At 46.9% G+C, this 17,760-nt stretch overlaps 1 protein-coding gene across 2 annotated transcripts in view; it reads left to right on the top strand.

The window, feature by feature from the left end:
- Positions 1 to 17,760, top strand: part of PARP1 (poly(ADP-ribose) polymerase 1) — a 47,485-nt gene that overhangs the window by 22,990 nt on the left and 6,735 nt on the right. For both annotated transcript variants that reach the window (XM_032289447.1, XM_032289448.1), the window contains 10 exons: positions 2,259 to 2,403; positions 4,566 to 4,706; positions 5,606 to 5,848; positions 6,108 to 6,176; positions 6,439 to 6,571; positions 8,369 to 8,564; positions 10,442 to 10,570; positions 14,265 to 14,348; positions 16,361 to 16,483; positions 17,072 to 17,200. In XM_032289447.1, the coding sequence (XP_032145338.1) occupies positions 2,259 to 2,403; positions 4,566 to 4,706; positions 5,606 to 5,848; positions 6,108 to 6,176; positions 6,439 to 6,571; positions 8,369 to 8,564; positions 10,442 to 10,570; positions 14,265 to 14,348; positions 16,361 to 16,483; positions 17,072 to 17,200 (1,392 nt within the window). The remainder of the gene's footprint in view (positions 1 to 2,258; positions 2,404 to 4,565; positions 4,707 to 5,605; positions 5,849 to 6,107; positions 6,177 to 6,438; positions 6,572 to 8,368; positions 8,565 to 10,441; positions 10,571 to 14,264; positions 14,349 to 16,360; positions 16,484 to 17,071; positions 17,201 to 17,760) is intronic.

The raw sequence follows: 17,760 nt of genomic DNA, 5'->3' as shown, positions 1-17,760 counted from the left end.
AGCTGGGATTACAGGCACGTGCCACCATGCCCAGCTAATTTTTTGTATTTTTAGTAGAGACGGGGTTTCACCATGTTGACCAGGATGGTCTCGATCTCTTGACCTCGTGATCCACCGTGCCCGGCCTTTTCAAGGACATTTCTTTGCCTTAATGGTAGGAGGAGAATCGGATCCAGAGTTGACATATCTCCCAGTATTGCACATTCTCTCTTTTTTTAATGGAACTGCTTATGGAATTCTCAGTGCAAAATACCTCCATGGGGAGCCTCCTTTGGAGCCATGCTGGTGGGGTTCTGGCAGTATCTTTGTGAGTCTGGCTGCTCTGAAGACCTCGCCTGTGCCCCCTCAGATTCAGCAGGATGAAGGCCCAGCAGCCTGGGTAGGTGCAGAGCTCTGCCACTCACCAAGCTGATTCCATCTCTGTGCCTGCTCCTGGGTGCAGTACTTGGAACAGCAGCGTACAGTACATGCTCAGGAATTGTTACCCGAATAACAATTGGCACCACCCACTCTACACCTAGATCTGAACTCCATTTCCACCGACCCCTGGCTCACTTGTTTACTGCCATGATTGCATCCCTTCTAGTGTTCTCTCTATGCCTTTACTTGAGTGATTCCTCTAAAATAAATTTGATCTTATCACTTCCCCCACTCTTAAAATCTTATACTGATTCCCCAATTTTTCTGAATATGCAAATCTTACAGACCCTTACGTGATACTTGCATTTCTTTTACTATCTTTGATGGGGAAATCGTAAGATGGCAATAAGCAGTATGCGAGCCCTTGTGTTTTATGTATCGATTACAGAACATCTGTACATTTTTAAAGGGTATGTGCATGTGCGAGGCAAGTTTTCAGCCTGGCAGTACTTGCTGCTCATGCAGCGAGGCTGTTGTCCCCCGGCACTTGGCCCACAGAATCAAGGCCAGCTCCCTAGCTTGTCCTCAGAGCCCTGCAGCCTCTTTTTGCCACCCTCCTCCACCTCCTCACATACCACTCTCCTCACCCACCGCCAGTGTTGCTCATTCTTTTTTTTTTTTTTTTTTAGTTGAGGCATTAAAGCAGAACTCATTGTTTTTAGGAGTACCTAGCAGTAGGACAGCTAGCCAGGGTGCCCCACATCCCACCAGGTGGTACTCGGATGGCTGTGTCTTCAGTTCCCATCAGGCTTAGCAGGCCACTGTCTCCAAGTACATGCTACCATTCCCTGTTTTACATCACCTTAGCACGCCTCTGGCATAGCTTAGCTCCTGTGTTAAAGTTCACCTTTATAGACTGGGCGCAGTGGCTTATGCCTGTAATCCCAGCACTTTTGGAGGCTGAAGTGGGTGGATCACCTGAGATCAGGAGTTTGAGACCAGCAGCCTGGCCAACATGGTGAAACCCCATCTCTTTAAAAAAAAAAAGTTCTGGTTCATATAGCTGACTCTCAGTCATGAAAGAGATACTTTCTCAAGGGCATAAACTGTCTTTTTAACCAAACTGTAATTAGTAGCACATATTAGGGTGGTCAGTATGTGTTGGAAGGAATCTGTGATCTCTCATATCCAGCTGGTACCCTGAAAGTGGGCACAGCTGGGAAGGGCAGTTTCCTGATTAGATGAAAACCTGGATCTTTCCCTGAGCCTCATGTATTTGATATTTGAGTGACCATTTAGAGCAAGGCCCCTTGTAAATCGCTTGGAGTGAAGATTGAACTGTTCTGATGGAAGAATATGTAGTGAATACTCTAGGGCTCTCTGCATTCATTTTCCCTTCTTCTAAAAAGGGAAGGGAATACTGTGATTTCCTTTTGGGTAATAATCTCCCAGTGTATATAGTGTTGGGGGTTTTGGAGTTCTGGAGTAGGTGTGTGACTCCACAAAGCCCTATTAACTCTTGAAGGGAACAACTCAAGAACGAGGCCAGGTAGGCTGTATTCACACAGCAGTTCCAGGGGTGGTTCCATGGCCAAATTGTCCACTGATTTGTTTTTAAGGGAAAGATTTTTCTCTTAAAGCAGCCATAATACCAGCCCTACTATAAATGTAAAAATACCAGAAATAAGTGCTATAGCCCCAGTAGTACAGTCTTTCATCCTAGAGGCCCCACATTTTTCTATTGTTTGTTGTAAGAAGAAAAAACTAAAAAGAAAACTCTTTATTGTAAGAAGTAAAAAAGAGATTATTTAATTTGGACAAGCCAAATCCTTTTTGGCCTATGGGATGGTTACTTCAAAGGAGAGCTGGCTTCTTAACTAAAACTTAATATTTTTTAGGAATTCCGAGAAATCTCTTACCTCAAGAAATTGAAGGTTAAAAAGCAGAACCGTATATTCCCTCCAGAAACCAGCGCCCCAGTGGCTGCTGCACCTCCGCCCTCCACAGCCTTGAAGCCTGCTGCCGTGAACTCTGCTCCAGCAGGTACAGCTCATGGGGCCCCAGTCTTAGAGCTGCTTTGCAGGAATCTTTTGTCCACTACTTGGTGGTGGTATGGAGCTGGTAAGAAAGTATCCTTCAGGGGTCTCTCTTTGCTGACCCCACCGTGGGGAAGCCTTGCCCTGCAGGGGATAGGCCTCTTCCTTTGACTTGTTACATGCCCAACCACAGCAAGGCAGGAGGCTATTAAGAATATAACATCGGCTGGGAGCAGTGACTCACACCTGTAATCCCAGCATTTTGGGAGGCCAAGGCAAAAGAATTGCTTGATGCTGGGAGTTCGAGACCAGCCTGGGCAATGTAGCGAGACCCTATCTCTACAAAAAATTTAAAAATTATCCAGGTGTAGCAGCTTGTGCCTTTAGCTCTAAATATTCAAGGAGGCTGAGGCAGAGAATTCCTTGAGCCTGGGAGGTCAAGGCTGCAGTGAGCTGTGATTGCACCATTGCACTCCAGCCTGGACACTGGATCTCTAAAAATAAAATGAACATCTCTGAAAATAAAATAAGCGTGGTAAGAGCAAACGACTGTTATTCTGGGGTGCTAGGAGAGGCACTCCTAAGAAAGGCTAGGTCGACAGCCTTACCTGGAGTAGCACGCAGGGTCTCCTTCCTGACTAAACTGCAGAGCAGCGTGCCAGGCCCCACTCTTCAGGCCACTCTGTGTGCCTGCCAGTCATCCCGGCCCTGGTGTGATGCTCGAGTCTCTGTTGTATGCAGAGGCAGTTACGCCCCAAGCCAACCACAGTGAGAGCAATATGTTTTTTTTGGCAGAAGTGACCTGCTGCCTATTTACTTAGCTACACGTGGCATGGTCTAATGGTGAAGGTCACAGTTTGGTGGGTGGAGGATGAGGGTTCCGTCCTTGAGCCTAAACCTGTTGTTGACCTCTGTTTCATATTCTGAGAGGGACCAGTGGTCACTGCAGTGTATGTGTGGGTGGTCATCCCAAGTCCACTGTGCTGCTGGCAGCCTTGGGTCCAGGTGCCCATGTGAAGGGCTAGGTGGGGGCTGGCGTTCTGACCCCTCCTTGGAGGGCTTCCTCCACTTTCCCCTGACTTGCAGTTCAGCACAGATCAACAATTTTGTTCTCAGGAGACCACACCAGTTTAAACTGTCGGTGTTTCCTAGTTGTTTGCCTTTACAGGGAAGGCAGGAAGGATTTTTCCTTGCAGCATGTCCAGTTCTGGAAATGTGTCACCAGCACTGTGTTATTTGCTGTGAACGGAAGGCACACCTCTGTCTAGGCCTTTCTGGCCTGGGTCAGTGCACACCTTGCTGCTGCTTTTCACCTAGAATTGGTTAGCTCAGCTTAGTGTGATTGTGCTGGCCACTGCTTTGAGGGGCTATCATGGACATGTCTCATTTTTTCTTTTTTTTTTTTTTTTTTTTTTTTTTTTTTTTGAGACGGAGTTTCACTCATGTTACCCAGGCTTGAGTGCAATGGCGCGATCTTGGCTCACCGCAACCTCCGCCTTCTGGGTTCAGGCAACTCTCCTGCCTCAGCCTCCTGAGTAGCCGGGATTACAGGCACGCACCACCATGCCCAGCTAATTTTTTGTATTTTTAGTAGAGACGGGGTTTCACCATGTTGACCAGGATGGTCTCGATCTCTTGACTTCGTGATCCACACGCCTCGGCCTCCCAAAGTGCTGGGATTACAGGCTTGAGCCACCGCGCCCGGCCAACATGTCTCATTTTTAAAACGGGGTTAATTAATAAGAATTGCAATTTGTTTGGGAGGTTAACAATTTGTTTGGGTTCATGTGGAAGAACCCCCAATTCCTTCTGTTACCCTCTTCCCATCCCACTCCAGCCTCCTGGTCCCTTGTCCACAGATGCAGCCTTCCTGGCCTGCCCATGAAGCTGACCTTGGGTAACCCCCAGCTGCCTGGTTAATGCCAGCAAGGCTGGCCTGGCCATGGAGTGGCATTTTGTGGCTTGCACCCTGCCCAGTCCTTTCTGTGTCAAGGGACATCTGTAGGTGCTCAGATGGCAGCTTGCTGTCCCATCCTGTTTTCTTCCAAGCAGATTTTCATAGGCTTCCTCAGGAGCTCGCTGCTTGGCTCACCTGCTTCTCCACCTCCCCTTCCTGGGGAGCAGCATCAGAGTTGGCCTTGCTGAATGATTCTGTCCTTTCATCCCCAGGTAAGCCATTATCCAACATGAAGATCCTGACTCTTGGGAAGCTATCTCGGAACAAGGATGACATGAAGGCCATGATCGAGAAGCTCGGGGGGAAGCTGACGGGGACGGCCAACAAGGCTTCCCTGTGCATCAGCACCAAAAGTGAGTTAGATCTTAATTTGTGCTACGGGGATAATGCTTCTGTGTCTTATGATTGTGATGTCAGTTCAGTGAGGAAGAGTCGAACACCGCGCTCAAAAACTGGATCTTACCATCATTACTCTGGTTCTTTATGAAGGGAAACCAGTATTTGCTCTGGGTGTTGCTGCTGTGTACTATAGATTCACATGTGTTTTATGTTCTCAACTAAAGACTTTAAGCTACTGCAGGGTGAGTCTCCCTGATTCCAAAATCCAAACAAATCACCTCAAAATTGAAAACTTTTTGAGTGCCAACATGTTGCTCAAAGGAAATGCTCATCGGAGCATTTTAGGTTTCACAGTTTTGGATTAGGGATGCTCAGTCAGTAAATACAAAACAAGTATTTTAAAGTCTGAAAAGTTTCCTGCCTCAAGCATCTTGGATAAGGGAAACTGCCCAACCTGTGTTCTCATCACTTTGCACTGCTTGCAAGATGTCTGTAGATCACTACCAAAATAAGAGTTCACAGCTCAAGAGTGTTTGGAAAAGGTAGGGTGAAACAAAGGTAAACAGGTTTATCATGCTGGTTACCGTGGCAGATCTTCAGGAACCAGAGAAGTAGAATACAGGATTTCCCATACGTATTTGACATCCGCGTGTTTTTTCTGTGGAGTGTCTTATTAACATTGTGCTGTACAGTGGTTTGGAGAAGGCTGTTCTGGCTCATCATATCTTAGAAAATGGGGAATGTTGCTGATCAAGATTATCATTAGAATGAAAAACGCTCTTGGGAGCATTAGACTTGGAAGCAAGGGAGAGCAGGGTTTGGAAGTAAACAGTAAATATAACTAGTAATTTGAGAGTTCAGTTTTGTTTTAAACTTATGTTTAGTTTGGTTTTTTTCCTTGCAATTTGAACAGAGGAGGTGGAAAAGATGAATAAGAAGATGGAGGAAGTGAAGGAAGCCAACGTCCGAGTTGTGTCTGAGGACTTCCTCCAGGACGTCTCCGCTTCTACCAAGAGCCTTCAGGAGTTGTTCTCAGTCCACATCTTGTCCCCCTGGGGGGCAGAGGTGAAGGCAGAGCCTGTTGAAGTTGTGGCCCCAAAAGGGAAGTCAGGAGCTCCACTCTCCAAAAAAAGCAAGGGCCAGGTCAAGGAGGAAGGTGAGAGCCCCGAGCTGCCCCCTCCAAGGACGTTGGTGGCCAGGTCAACTTGCAGGGAGCCCTTTCCTTTGTGTCCCTGACATGGCCTGTTGAGTGCTGCAGAGTAGGACACAGAATGGCAGGCGCCTTTGGGTGGTGGGAGGAGTGTGCAGATGCCAAGTTGACAGATGATGTGAATGATAACAATTCATTTGCCTTCCACTTTCCCCTTTGTAGATATGTTTAACTTCATGTTTACATTTCTCTCTTCCCTTCCAAGGTATTAACAAGTCTGAAAAGAGAATGAAATTAACTCTTAAAGGAGGAGCAGCTGTGGATCCTGATTCTGGTAAGCAAGGAGAATCGCCAGCTGACTAGAAGTACACGTCCAAATGCCTGCAGCACACCTGGGGCAGTGTGGTCATGCCTTTGCCTTCAGGCCTCCTTCACCAGCTTCCCTAGTCTTGAGAACACACGCTGGTGGGCAACCTCTCAAAGGTGGTGTTAGTGTATCCAAGAGTTGTGAACCTCAGGCCTATAGACCCCTTCTCCCCGAGAGCACTGGCCCCTCAAGGGGAGAGAAAACTGTAGATGCTTTGCCTCTGGGACAGGTCTGGAACACTCTGCACATGTCCTGGAGAAAGGTGGGAAGGTCTTCAGTGCCACCCTTGGCCTGGTGGACATCGTTAAAGGAACCAACTCCTATTACAAGCTGCAGCTTCTAGAGGATGACAAGGAAAGCAGGTGAGTTCTGTGGATGAAGTCTAGTTGTAGAGAGATAGCTGTGCCATCAGCCTTGTGAAACCCAGGCTCAATGCCTGGGGAATGAAATCTAATCACAGAAAACAAAAACAAATCATAAGTCCTTTGGTTAAAGGGGAGAAAGAAGCCACTTACTCACCAGTGGTGTTGCTGTTCTTGTACGGTTGTCCCGAGGTACGGTTTCATGTATTCTCCCAGCTGGGCTTTCTTTTGTTGTTTTTCACTATTTGTTTTGTCTTTTGAAACAGTTTCACTTTGTTTCTCAGGCTGGAGTCACAGCTCACTGCAGCCTTGACCTCTTGGGCTCAAGCAGTCCTCCCACCTCAGCATCGGGAGCAGCTGGGACTTAGAGGTGCATACCACCATGCCTTATTTTTTGTGGAGACAGGGGTCTCGCTGTGTTGCCAGGCTGGTCTCAAACTCTTAGACTCCAGTGATCCTCCTGCCTCAGTCTCCCAAAGTGCCGGAATATAGGCATGAGCCACTGCACCCAGCCCCAACGGGCTTTTCATTCAGCTGCTTGAATCAAGATTTTCTGATTTGACATATGTTTTAAAACTTTGAAACAAATAAAGCTTGGCAAACGCTGGACTTAGTCTTTAATGTTCAAACTCCCTAGTAACTAAAGAGGTTTTGGTTTGCCTTTTTTTTTTTTTTTTTTTTTTTTTAAACATGGTGAAACAGGCAAGGATGGATTCTAGATTGTGGGGTTACAGCAGCTGGGAAGTGGTGATGGGGGTGCTGGCGTTTTTCCTTGCGTTTCTAGGCAGAGTGGTCCTTATCTAGTGAGTTCATTGCCCCTCAGTACAGCCAACACAGAACAAGATTTATATGTCAGTGGAAAGGCATATGGAAGGAACTCTCACTAAATTCTAATGTTGATTGTGGATGCGGACATTTTTCTGGTGGCGTAGATTTGCTGGTGTTAAGTGAAAGGGTAGTGTGGGCTGTTAAGGTCAGAAAAAATTTTCAACATAGATCAAGGTAGTGCTTCCCAAATATTTTCACAGGAAAAACCAAACCCAGAGAATGAATTTTTATACCCCTGTCCAGTAGCCCAGAAAGTGGCCAGGGAGTCCCAAATTTTCTTTGAAGTCTCTAGTTCTGTCTTTAAAATGTACACAAATCTTGTATGTGTGTTTATGATATATCTGTATTTATTGTGAAATGAAAATTAATTTTTGCATTATTGAGTTAATGAAAAATTAGCTCATCCGAAGCTGAGCAGCACAGCAGCTGGCTGTATGTGATGTGTGCCCTCAGTTGAGATGGAATTTGAACATGACAGCCTGCATCTCTAGGTGACCGGGCCTGAGAAGCCATTGCCACTGCCTCCCTCATTTCATCGCGTCTTGGCCTCTGATCTGAGTCGAAAGTTTATTATTTTTAGGGTACAGCATTATGGGTTGTCTCCTTGAATACATGACTTCCAAATAGTACTTTCTGTATTTCTTTAGGGAGAGGAGTGGAATTGTTTTTACGCAAAAGGCTACAGACTCCAGGATTCACTCCTCGGGCTTGGCTCCCAGAACCAAGTTTAACCTATTCTTTGGCATTTTTTATAGTCCATTTGCCAATATGATTTGAAAGTTTAATGAGAGGTAAAATAAAGACCCTTTATTGTTATAGCTATTCCTTTTGTTCTGTGTTAGTCATCATCCTTTTGGGGTGGTAAAATTCTTCCCCACTTGAATGGAATGACAGGAAAGGGAAACTCCTCCTGAAATGGGACAGCTGACCCACACGTGTATCTGATTGACACCCTCTTTCCCACCACAGGTATTGGATATTCAGGTCCTGGGGCCGTGTGGGCACGGTGATTGGTAGCAACAAACTGGAAGAGATGCCATCCAAGGAGGATGCCATCGAGCACTTCATGAAATTATATGAAGAAAAAACTGGGAATGCTTGGCACTCCAAAAATTTCACAAAGTATCCCAAAAAGTTCTACCCCCTGGAGATTGACTATGGCCAGGTAACTATGTAATGCCCTTATACTGTCTGCTTCTAGGAAAAGGAAGGGACACCTTATTCTTGAAAATCCACATCATGGATTAGATGACATCATAGTGAATATACTACCAAATGTTGAAAGGAGAATACCAGTCCTTCCCAAATCCTCCCCCAAAAATGGACCAAAATACTTCCCAGCTCATTGCATGAGGGCCAGTACCACCCTGATACTAGAGTCAAAGCAGCACAGGAGAACTACAGAGCAGTTTCCTGTGAACAGAGATGCAGAGCCCCTGACAAAATCCTAACACAGCGAATCCAGCAGCATAGAAGGATCTATATACCACTCCCAAGTGGGATTTATCCCAGGAATGTAAGGTTGGTTCAACATTTAAAAATTAATGTGGTTCACGCCTATAATCCCAGTACTTTGGGAGGCCACGGCAGGTGGATCACCTGAGGTTAGGACTTTGGGACCAACCTGGCCAACATGGCAAAACCATCTATACTAAAAATACAAAATGAGCTGGGCATGGTGGCACACGCCTGTAATCCCAGCTACTGGGGAGGCTGAGACAGGAGAATCACTTGAACTCGGGAGGTGGAGGTTGCGGTGAGCTGAGAGCATGCCATTGCACTCCAGCCTGGACAACATAAGTGAAAACTGTCAAAAATGTAAAAGGTTAAAAGTCAATGTAATAAGCCGGGCGCGGTGGCTCACACCTGTAATCCCAGCATTTTGGGAGGCCGAGGCGGGTGGATCACGAGGTCAAGAGATCGAGACCATCCTAGTCAACATGGTGAAACCCCGTCTCTACTAAAAATACAAAAAATCAGCTGGGCATGGTGGTGCATGCCTGTAATCCCAGCTACTCGGGAGGCTGAGGCAGGAGAATTGCCTGAACCCAGGAGGCTGAGGTTGCGGTGAGCTGAGATCGCGCCATTGCACTCCAGCCTGGGCAACAAGAGCGAAACTCCGTCTCAAAAAAAAAAAAAAAAAAATCAATGTAATATATGAATAGAAGGAAGGACAAAAACCACACGATCATCTCAATAGATGGCAAAAAAGCATTTAATATGGTCAGCACCTTGAAGTATGAGATAGAGCTTCAATGAGATTGGTGGTAGCATCTTTGTGATGTCAAGGAGGAAGTCTTTCCAGTTACTCCTGAAACAATAGGGTATAATTGACAGACTCCAGATAAGTTTTTTTGTGGAACCCATGGTCACCATTGATCATGTGACCTGGTCTGTCATGACGGAATTACAGTAACTTGACCTGCTCTGCTAGGTCACACTTTATTAGTCCCAAATTATTTCCTAGTGAAATCTCTATCTGTAGTTTTGGGAGTCTCCTCACATCTGTTAGCACACAGCATTCCTTTGTCTATTGGTTGACATTTTTAACTTTTCTTTTTTGTCTTTTTTCTTTGCAAAATGCTTGCCTTTTTAAAAATTAGAATTTATCACTTTTTTAATCAGGGAAAAGAAAACACATTTATTTTACAAAAAGAGAGATCTGTAGGTAGGTATTTTAATTCTAAATCTTTGAGGCCTAGCATGTCGCAGAGAGGGAATTATTTAGTTTACAGAGGGTTTCGTGAACTCTCCATATTAAAAATAGGATTCACTTCTTGCTTATATAATAATGAGGCTGAGGCAGTAGACTCATTCAGAATAGATTTGGTTGGATCGGTAGCGCCCTCTATGGAGTTAAATACTTGTTTTTAAAAGTTTGAGAAATAATAATACTAAGGCACAAAAAACTAAGATTGCCCAGAATTAACCAGTTAAAGTAATAGTAGATATCTTTTTCACTCTGCTTTCACTGCATATGTACCTTTTCCACCTCTCCATTTGTTGATTTGGGTCTCTTATTGATGTTCTTTTTTTCTGAAGGATGAAGAGGCAGTGAAGAAGCTAACAGTAAATCCTGGCACCAAGTCCAAACTCCCCAAGCCAGTCCAGGATCTCATCAAGATGATCTTTGATGTGGAAAGCATGAAGAAAGCCATGGTGGAGTATGAGGTTATTACACTTTATCGTTTTATCTGTGAGCATTCGCTATGGATGAATATTTGTTGAGCTGGCGAAGAGTTCCCTGCCTGTTCTTGTTTCTGTTTCAAAAACAGAATACTTTGGCTATCAGCTTCTCATACCTGTCCTTTAATCTTAAATTGTATGAGTGCTGGGGCCTGGCGTGCTTGCCCTTTTGCAGAGTGTAATTTGATTTGCTGTGAAGCAGGTGGTGTGTTGGAGAGGCTGTTCCCCAATCCCCAGTCCCCTTTGTAGTTTTGTTTTTTTGGTTTGGTTTGGTTTTTTTGTGTGTTTTTTTTTTTTTTTTTTTTTTTTTTTGAGACAGAGTCTCACCATGTTGTTTCCCAAGCTGAGCACAAGCAGTCCACCCACCTCGGTCTCCCCAGATGCTAGGAATACAGGTGTGAGCCACCGTGCCTGGCCCGCCCTTTGTATTTTCCCCCTTCCTCATGCTGTGGTAGGGTGCATAACCATGCTTCTTGTGTGGCCCAACCAAACCAACCAACTGGAGTTGTCAAATCGGAAGTGCAAGACAGCCCACTTAGAGTAAAAGAAAATTGCTATGACACTTGATTCGTAAAATTCATACCAGTTTTTAAGAAAAGGTTGGTAGTGGAGTAAGGGTGATGGTTGTTGGATTAGTCATGCTTCTGCCCAGGGCAGAACGGCAGAGACTGCAGGCAGAGGCTCCGCGTTTCGTATCTGTCCGCCATCTCATCTCCGCTCTTGCCGCAAAAGATTAGTACAAAAGGGCCCTTTGTTCTTGCTGCTCCTAGCATCAGAGCTCTTGAGTATTGACAGGGCCTTCAGAGCAGAGATGGTCCCACCTGGCCAGCAAACACCCTCTCTTCTCTTCCCCAGGCAGCAAACCCAGAAGCTTCAGGCTGCTGTGAAAAACAAGCAGCTGCGGCACATTTGGTTATTCCCATCATCCAGGGCTCTAGGAACCAGTGGAGGTTGAGAGTCTCAGATCAGCCTTAAGCATTCCACCCTTCTCTGTGGGGTTGCTCCCTTCACACTCATGTCCTGCTGTCTTCCCAAGTCCTTCCTTCTAGAGCCTCCTGGGCTGCCTTAGAGCAGGGAGGACGGGGTCAAAACTGGGCAGGATAAACCACTGGCAGCCTAAGCCCCAGGGGCATCAGGCCAACCCAGTATCTCCCTGCCAAGGGCTCAGCCTGGCAGGACTGTTCGCGCCTGTGCTGTTGTAGACTGGAGTGTTGGGTTACATCCTCCAATGGGTTTTTAAATGGCCAGGGCTTGTTCACTGTGCTTGTTCAAATAGCTGTGTAATCTGACTTTCGTTTAGGAGATCTAGTGTGAACAACTTATGGGTGGGCTCACTAAGAATGAGGGACAGAGGTGGAGGAAAAGGTTGACAGGTGCCAGGGTGAGGGCTCGTTTCATTATGCTTTGAAGTCCTGCACATCATTTCTAGTCTCCCACACCCTGGTCTATCTGTGATCATAGAAGTTCTCGACTATTCTCAGACCCAAGTGCTTTCCTGTGAAATGTTTTTGTTATTGCTGTTGTTTGTTTTTTTTGAGATAGAGTTTGGCTCTTGTCCCCCAGGCTGGAGTGCAATGGCACCATCTCAGCTCACTGTAACCTCCGCCTCCTGGGTTCAAGTGATTCTCCTGCCTCAGCCTCCCAAGTAGCTGGGATTACAGGCATGTGCCACCATGCCCAGCTAATTTTTTTGTATTTTTAGTAGTGACAGGGTTTCACCATTTTGGCCAGGCTGGTCTTGAACTCCTGACCTCAGGTGATCCACCTGCCTTGGCCTTCTAAAGTGCTGGGATTACAGGCATGAGCCTTAGCACCCAGCCTGAAATTTAATTTTAATGTTTTTCACTCAACAAGTAACTAGTTTAGCAGGAAGAAAAGGGGCAGGGGCCCTGCTTGCTGAAACAAACTAGAAGGCAGGTAGCTGGAAGTGTGTAGAAAGCAGGGTGCCCACTCCTGGCCTAAGCAGGAGTCCACATGGGACTAGGGTGATCATCCCCAGCACCAGGGGCACCTGGCTCTTCCTGTGAGGAGGGCACATCCTGAGTCCAGAAGGGAATGGGGTCTGGGTGGTCAGGACACACGGCAGGGGGCAGGGGTCCAGGCTGTAGCCCTAGGGGCCGCCTCCTCGCAGCTGAGGCTCAAGGGTCCCCAGTACAAGGTGTTTCTCCCACTTCTCTCTTTCTCCCTAAACTGGGTAGCTGTGAAGCCACTGCTCCCAGCTTACTGTCCAGCGCTATGCCTGAGTTTCTTTTCCAGGAGTGAGGGTGGCCTATGTGGATGGAACTCACCTCTTATTTTTATAGTCTGTGTCTATGTTTTGAGGGGTATACAATTAGGGAAACTAGGTCTTTTCTTTTTTTACATAAACACCAGAATTTTACAGCTTGGGGAATGTCATGCCCTTCAGAGCTCTGCCCTCACTCTGGCTATGCTGTGTTGTCAGAACTTCTTTTGGGATTCCTTCTTGAGAATTTTTTTCAGAGTTAATTGAGGGTGCATACGAAAATCACTCTGTTCTTTTATTGTACCTTGTTATTGGCTTGAAATAAATCATCCACCTTCTTCCCCAGATGTGGCTCCGGCTACTTAATTCCTGCCAGAAATCAGATCTTCCCTTAGGGTGGAGTTTCCAGTGTTGAGGGTACAGGAAAAGCGTACGTGCCAGGGCTTGCGAATATGGTTAGAAGCTGTCGCTGCTGGCTCCTGGTTGGTGCCTGATGAGCCACGAGCACTTACACATCCTTTTATTTAATGTTATCACCATAGCAGTTCCATTTCTAAGATTCTTGTTCAGTTCTTTGTTCCAAGGATTGCAGGAAGTGCTGGACATGCAAAAATGGAAAGGTGCAGTTGCAGCCCCCAGGGAACTCTGAAGAATCTATTGGAAAAGCCCCAGATATGATGTCTCAGGATATAGAGTGTGGGGCCCATTGGTACACAGGCGTCTCCACTCGGGGGCCAACCTGAACAGGCAGGGCTGCTCGCAAAATGGAGTAGGTGCCTTTTAAGGAAGGTGGCCCCGCTTAACTGATAGAAAACCAAGGCTGCAGACCTCATGCTTCTTCCACTGCAGCTTGCAGCTTCTCTTGATGTCAGTCAGTTCCCAGGAAGTGAGCAGTAGCAGTATTTGTAGGAACAAGTATATGTTTGAGGTGACCGATCTGAAAGGGACAGCATTGATTTGAATGTAAGTCCATAAGTTCAGGAGTGTGTCCTTTTAAAAATATTGTTCAACACTTGAAAACTCTTGGTCCTTTTCCAGCTGGGAACCCAGGGAGGGGTGCGCTTACTGCCTTAACTCTGGGACCCCAGGGAAGACTGCTGGGCAGGGGGCGGGATAGCATGACTGATAGCCCTCATCTGCACATCGAAACTGGTTGGGAATTATGCTGTATTTTTTTCCAGACGTGCTGGGCTGTTTGAAACTGAGCATAGGGGCAGAGGAGATACGGTTGGCTAAGCCCAGTCACAAAGGAAGTGAGCAAGAATCTTCAGACAGACTCCCGTCCCTCATGGTGGGGTGGGGCTACAGACTCTGGATTTGGGTCACTGGTGTCCTCAGGAAATCCCAGGAGGCTCCTGATTGCTCCTAGAGCCTGAGGGTGGGGTGCTCGATCCAGCTCTCTTGCTATCACACTGTGCAGTATCCAGCTTTCAGAGCAAAATCCCATCTCCTCAGATTGACCTGCAGAAGATGCCCTTGGGGAAGCTGAGCAAAAGGCAGATCCAGGCTGCATACTCCATCCTCAGTGAGGTCCAGCAGGTAAGCACGGGGCCGCAAAGGGCCTCTCTGAACCCTCCCCTGGCCAACACCACCTGGGGACAGCAGGGGCAATGTGTACTCTAAGGTTAAGGAACTGGAAGTACTGAACTGCACTTCAAAAGGGTTTAGATTTTTTTTCAGTTCAATAAATGACAAGTGCTTGCTCCTTAAAAAGTTTATCACAGAGCTAATGAACAGCAACATTTTCAGTTATCAGGTATGTAGTAAACTGCATATAAACTTGAAGATGTTGGTTACCTTATCTCTTAAAAGTAAAGTCATTCCTCTGTATCCTCAGGGGTTTGTTCCAGGACTCCCTTGGGTCTAACATCCTCAGAATTTTTTTTAAATGGGATTTTTCCTTTTCTTTTTCTTTTTTGAGGCAGAATCTTGGTCTGTTGTCCAGGCTGGAGTGCAGTGGCACAATCTTGGCACACTGCAGCCTCTGCCTCCTAGGTTCAAGTGATTCTCTTGCCTCAGCCTCCCAAGTAGCCGGGGTTACAGGCATGCACCACCATGCCCGCCTAAGTTTTTGTATTTTTAGTACAGGTGGGGTTTTGCTATATTGGCCAGACTGGTCTTGAACTCCCGAGTTCAAGTGATCCACCCACCTCAGCCTCCCAAAGTTCTGGGATTACAGGCATGAGCCACCACACCCAGCCTGAGAATACTGTATTTTTGATCTGAGTTTGGTTGAATTCTCAAATGCAGAACCCACAGGTGTAGAGAGCTAACTGTATTTATTGAAAACATCTGTGTATAAATGGACCCGCACATTTCAAATCCAGATTGTTCAAGGGTCAGCTGTGCTGTGGTTGGTTTTATTTTGTGTGTCCTTAACAATTAGGCAGAGTTTATTTTGCAGTTACCACGTAGTCATCAAATGGAAAACTCTTTCATTCATGTTATTTCAACATTCTTTGAGCATCTTTCAAGGTCTCCCAGTTCTGGAGCCTTCCAGCTGTATCCTGGAGTAGGGCTGAAGGATTCCACTTATATCTGTGGGTGAGGCAGTCTCGGCCTATGATAGAAGAAAAGCACACGGGAAGCAGAAATGGACCCAGGCAGTGGGCTCTCTGGCTGGTGCTGGAGAAAAGGCCCTGAACCAGATCTGTCAACTCCAGTTATAGCTGGTTCTGAGCAGTGAGCCTCTCACCTTGTTGTTGCCCATTCACTGAGGATTTGCTAGGCTTTCCTCAGCCCCAGCTTCTCCCCATTCCAGAGTCTTCAGGTAGCAGAGCTGGAATAGCATCCTTACCCATTGCCAGAGCTACCTGGGCAGCAGAGATGGAAGTTGTACGACTTGGTGAAGTCCATGTCACAGCGAGAAGCAGGCATGGGGCTTCAGGCCTCTTGGGTGCCACTTCATATCCCCTTGACCTTCCTGTGGTCACCTAGGCTGTCTGCCAAATTCCTGGAATCCCAGTGGTCTCACTCTTCCACCCCTATGCATTTATTGTGCACCCTCTGCCTATAGAGTAGCAAGTGACACTGCCGGTAAGCGTTGCCTAGCCTTTCTGTGCCTGGCCACTTCAACCTCCAGGTACAGTAGAAACTAATTTCAATGAAGACCATGGAGGCAGGGGGCCTGACTGAATTCTACAGCAGTGGGCAACCTTTCCTGTCAACATTTTATCGTGAAAATGTTTCAGGCATACAGAAAGTTGAAAGAATTTCACAGCAATAGTCATGAGCCCACTACCTAGATTTTACAGTTAACACTTTGCATAGTTGTGGGGGCAGGGGTTAAATGTCTGTAATTGCACAGTTCCTTGTACAAATGAAATTTCATGGGAGAAGCCCATTATGTGTTGAGCAGTGCTTTTAGAGAATGGGGTGGTATAGCTTTAACAGGAAGGCAGTCTCTGATCGTTTCCCTTGCGTCCTGGCGTGTGCACACAGCACGTTACTTCTAGACCTACTGCAGCTTCCACCTGCTAGAAGAGAAAGCCTGGCCGGGGGCTCGGAGCTGCTCCCTCAGTTTTGCGTTCCTTCTGTCCCCTCCTCTCCAGGCGGTGTCCCAGGGCAGCAGCGACTCTCAGATTCTGGATCTCTCAAATCGCTTTTACACCCTGATCCCCCACGACTTTGGGATGAAGAAGCCTCCGCTCCTGAACAATGCAGACAGTGTGCAGGTAGCGCAGGGGTTCAGAAGGGACTGCAGGTCAGCTGGGCTTGGGTGCCACTCCCTTGTGACCAGCCCTCCCGTCACGATCCCTGAGGGCAGCGCCAATGCTGGGAGGGCCACCTCCTTGCCCTTGTTTTGAAGTTGAGTTTCTATTCACATTGGTGGAGGCAGGGCCATTTTTCCTGCCCCTTTCTACCAAATCCACTGGGGAAAGAGCTGTAGGAGAGGGAGAGCCTCTCCCTCCGAACAGCATCTTCCTCCCCATTTTCCCTCCCTGCCTTTTAAGAGAGCTCCTGGCTCAGGAACCATTTGTTCCTGATGGCACCATTTGAAGTGCCATCATTGTAGGTCTCAAATGTCAGCATATGCGAGAGGAAAGACAGTTCTTCCACCTCTCAACTCCCCCAGCCTGCAAGGCCTTGTTAAATTCCAGGAAGTCCTTCTGAGCGCTCACTGTGTGCAGCAGATAGCAGGCTGGCTCTGACTGGCAGGAAGGTTTGGATGTTCTCTGCATGTAGGTTTTTCACTGCCACCTCGGTGAGTCTGTCTCACTCACCATGATACCTAAGTTGGGGGCTTTCTTTTGCTCCTCCAGGCCAAGGTGGAAATGCTGGACAACCTGCTGGACATTGAGGTGGCCTACAGTCTGCTTAGGGGAGGGTCTGACGATAGCAGCAAGGATCCTATCGATGTCAACTATGAGAAGCTCAAAACTGACATGAAGGTAACAGGGTCAGGCCTTCCTCAAGCATCCTAACTTCTCCTCTTGAGAGCGGCGGTGCTGAACTTGTATGTGTGTTAGGATCTCCTGGAAAGCCTGTTCAAACACTGATGGCTGGTGCCCAAGAATTCACTTTTCTAACAAGTTCCTGGACATTGTTGCCAGTGGTCCTTTCAGAACATTTGGGCATTTCACATGTAGATAATACACCTTGCTTACAAGGCAGCCTTCCAAGCCAGTGCCTCAGCTTGGCATACAAACTGATATTTGAGGGTCTTACCAAAAGTTGTCTTTTTTTTTCTCCTTAATCTAGAGAGGAGCTCTGTGTTTTTCTAGACTCTTGTAGCGTGAACTCTTTTTTTTGAGAAAGAGTCTGACTCTGTCGCCCAGGCTGGAGTGCAGTGGTGCAATCTCAGCTCACTGCAACCTCCGCCTCTTGGTTTCAAGCGATTCTCCTACCTCAGCCTCTCAGGTAGTTGGGATTACAAGCGTGAGCCACCACACCCGGCTAATTTTTGTATTTTCAGTAGAGACGGGGTTTCACCATGTTGGCCAGGCTGGTC

This window comes from Sapajus apella, unplaced genomic scaffold (assembly GCF_009761245.1).
Source record: "Sapajus apella isolate SASKATOON/1434 unplaced genomic scaffold, GSC_monkey_1.0 scaffold22, whole genome shotgun sequence".
Classification (NCBI taxonomy): domain Eukaryota; kingdom Metazoa; phylum Chordata; class Mammalia; order Primates; family Cebidae; genus Sapajus; species Sapajus apella.
This window is presented reverse-complemented; position numbering and strand designations above follow the sequence as displayed.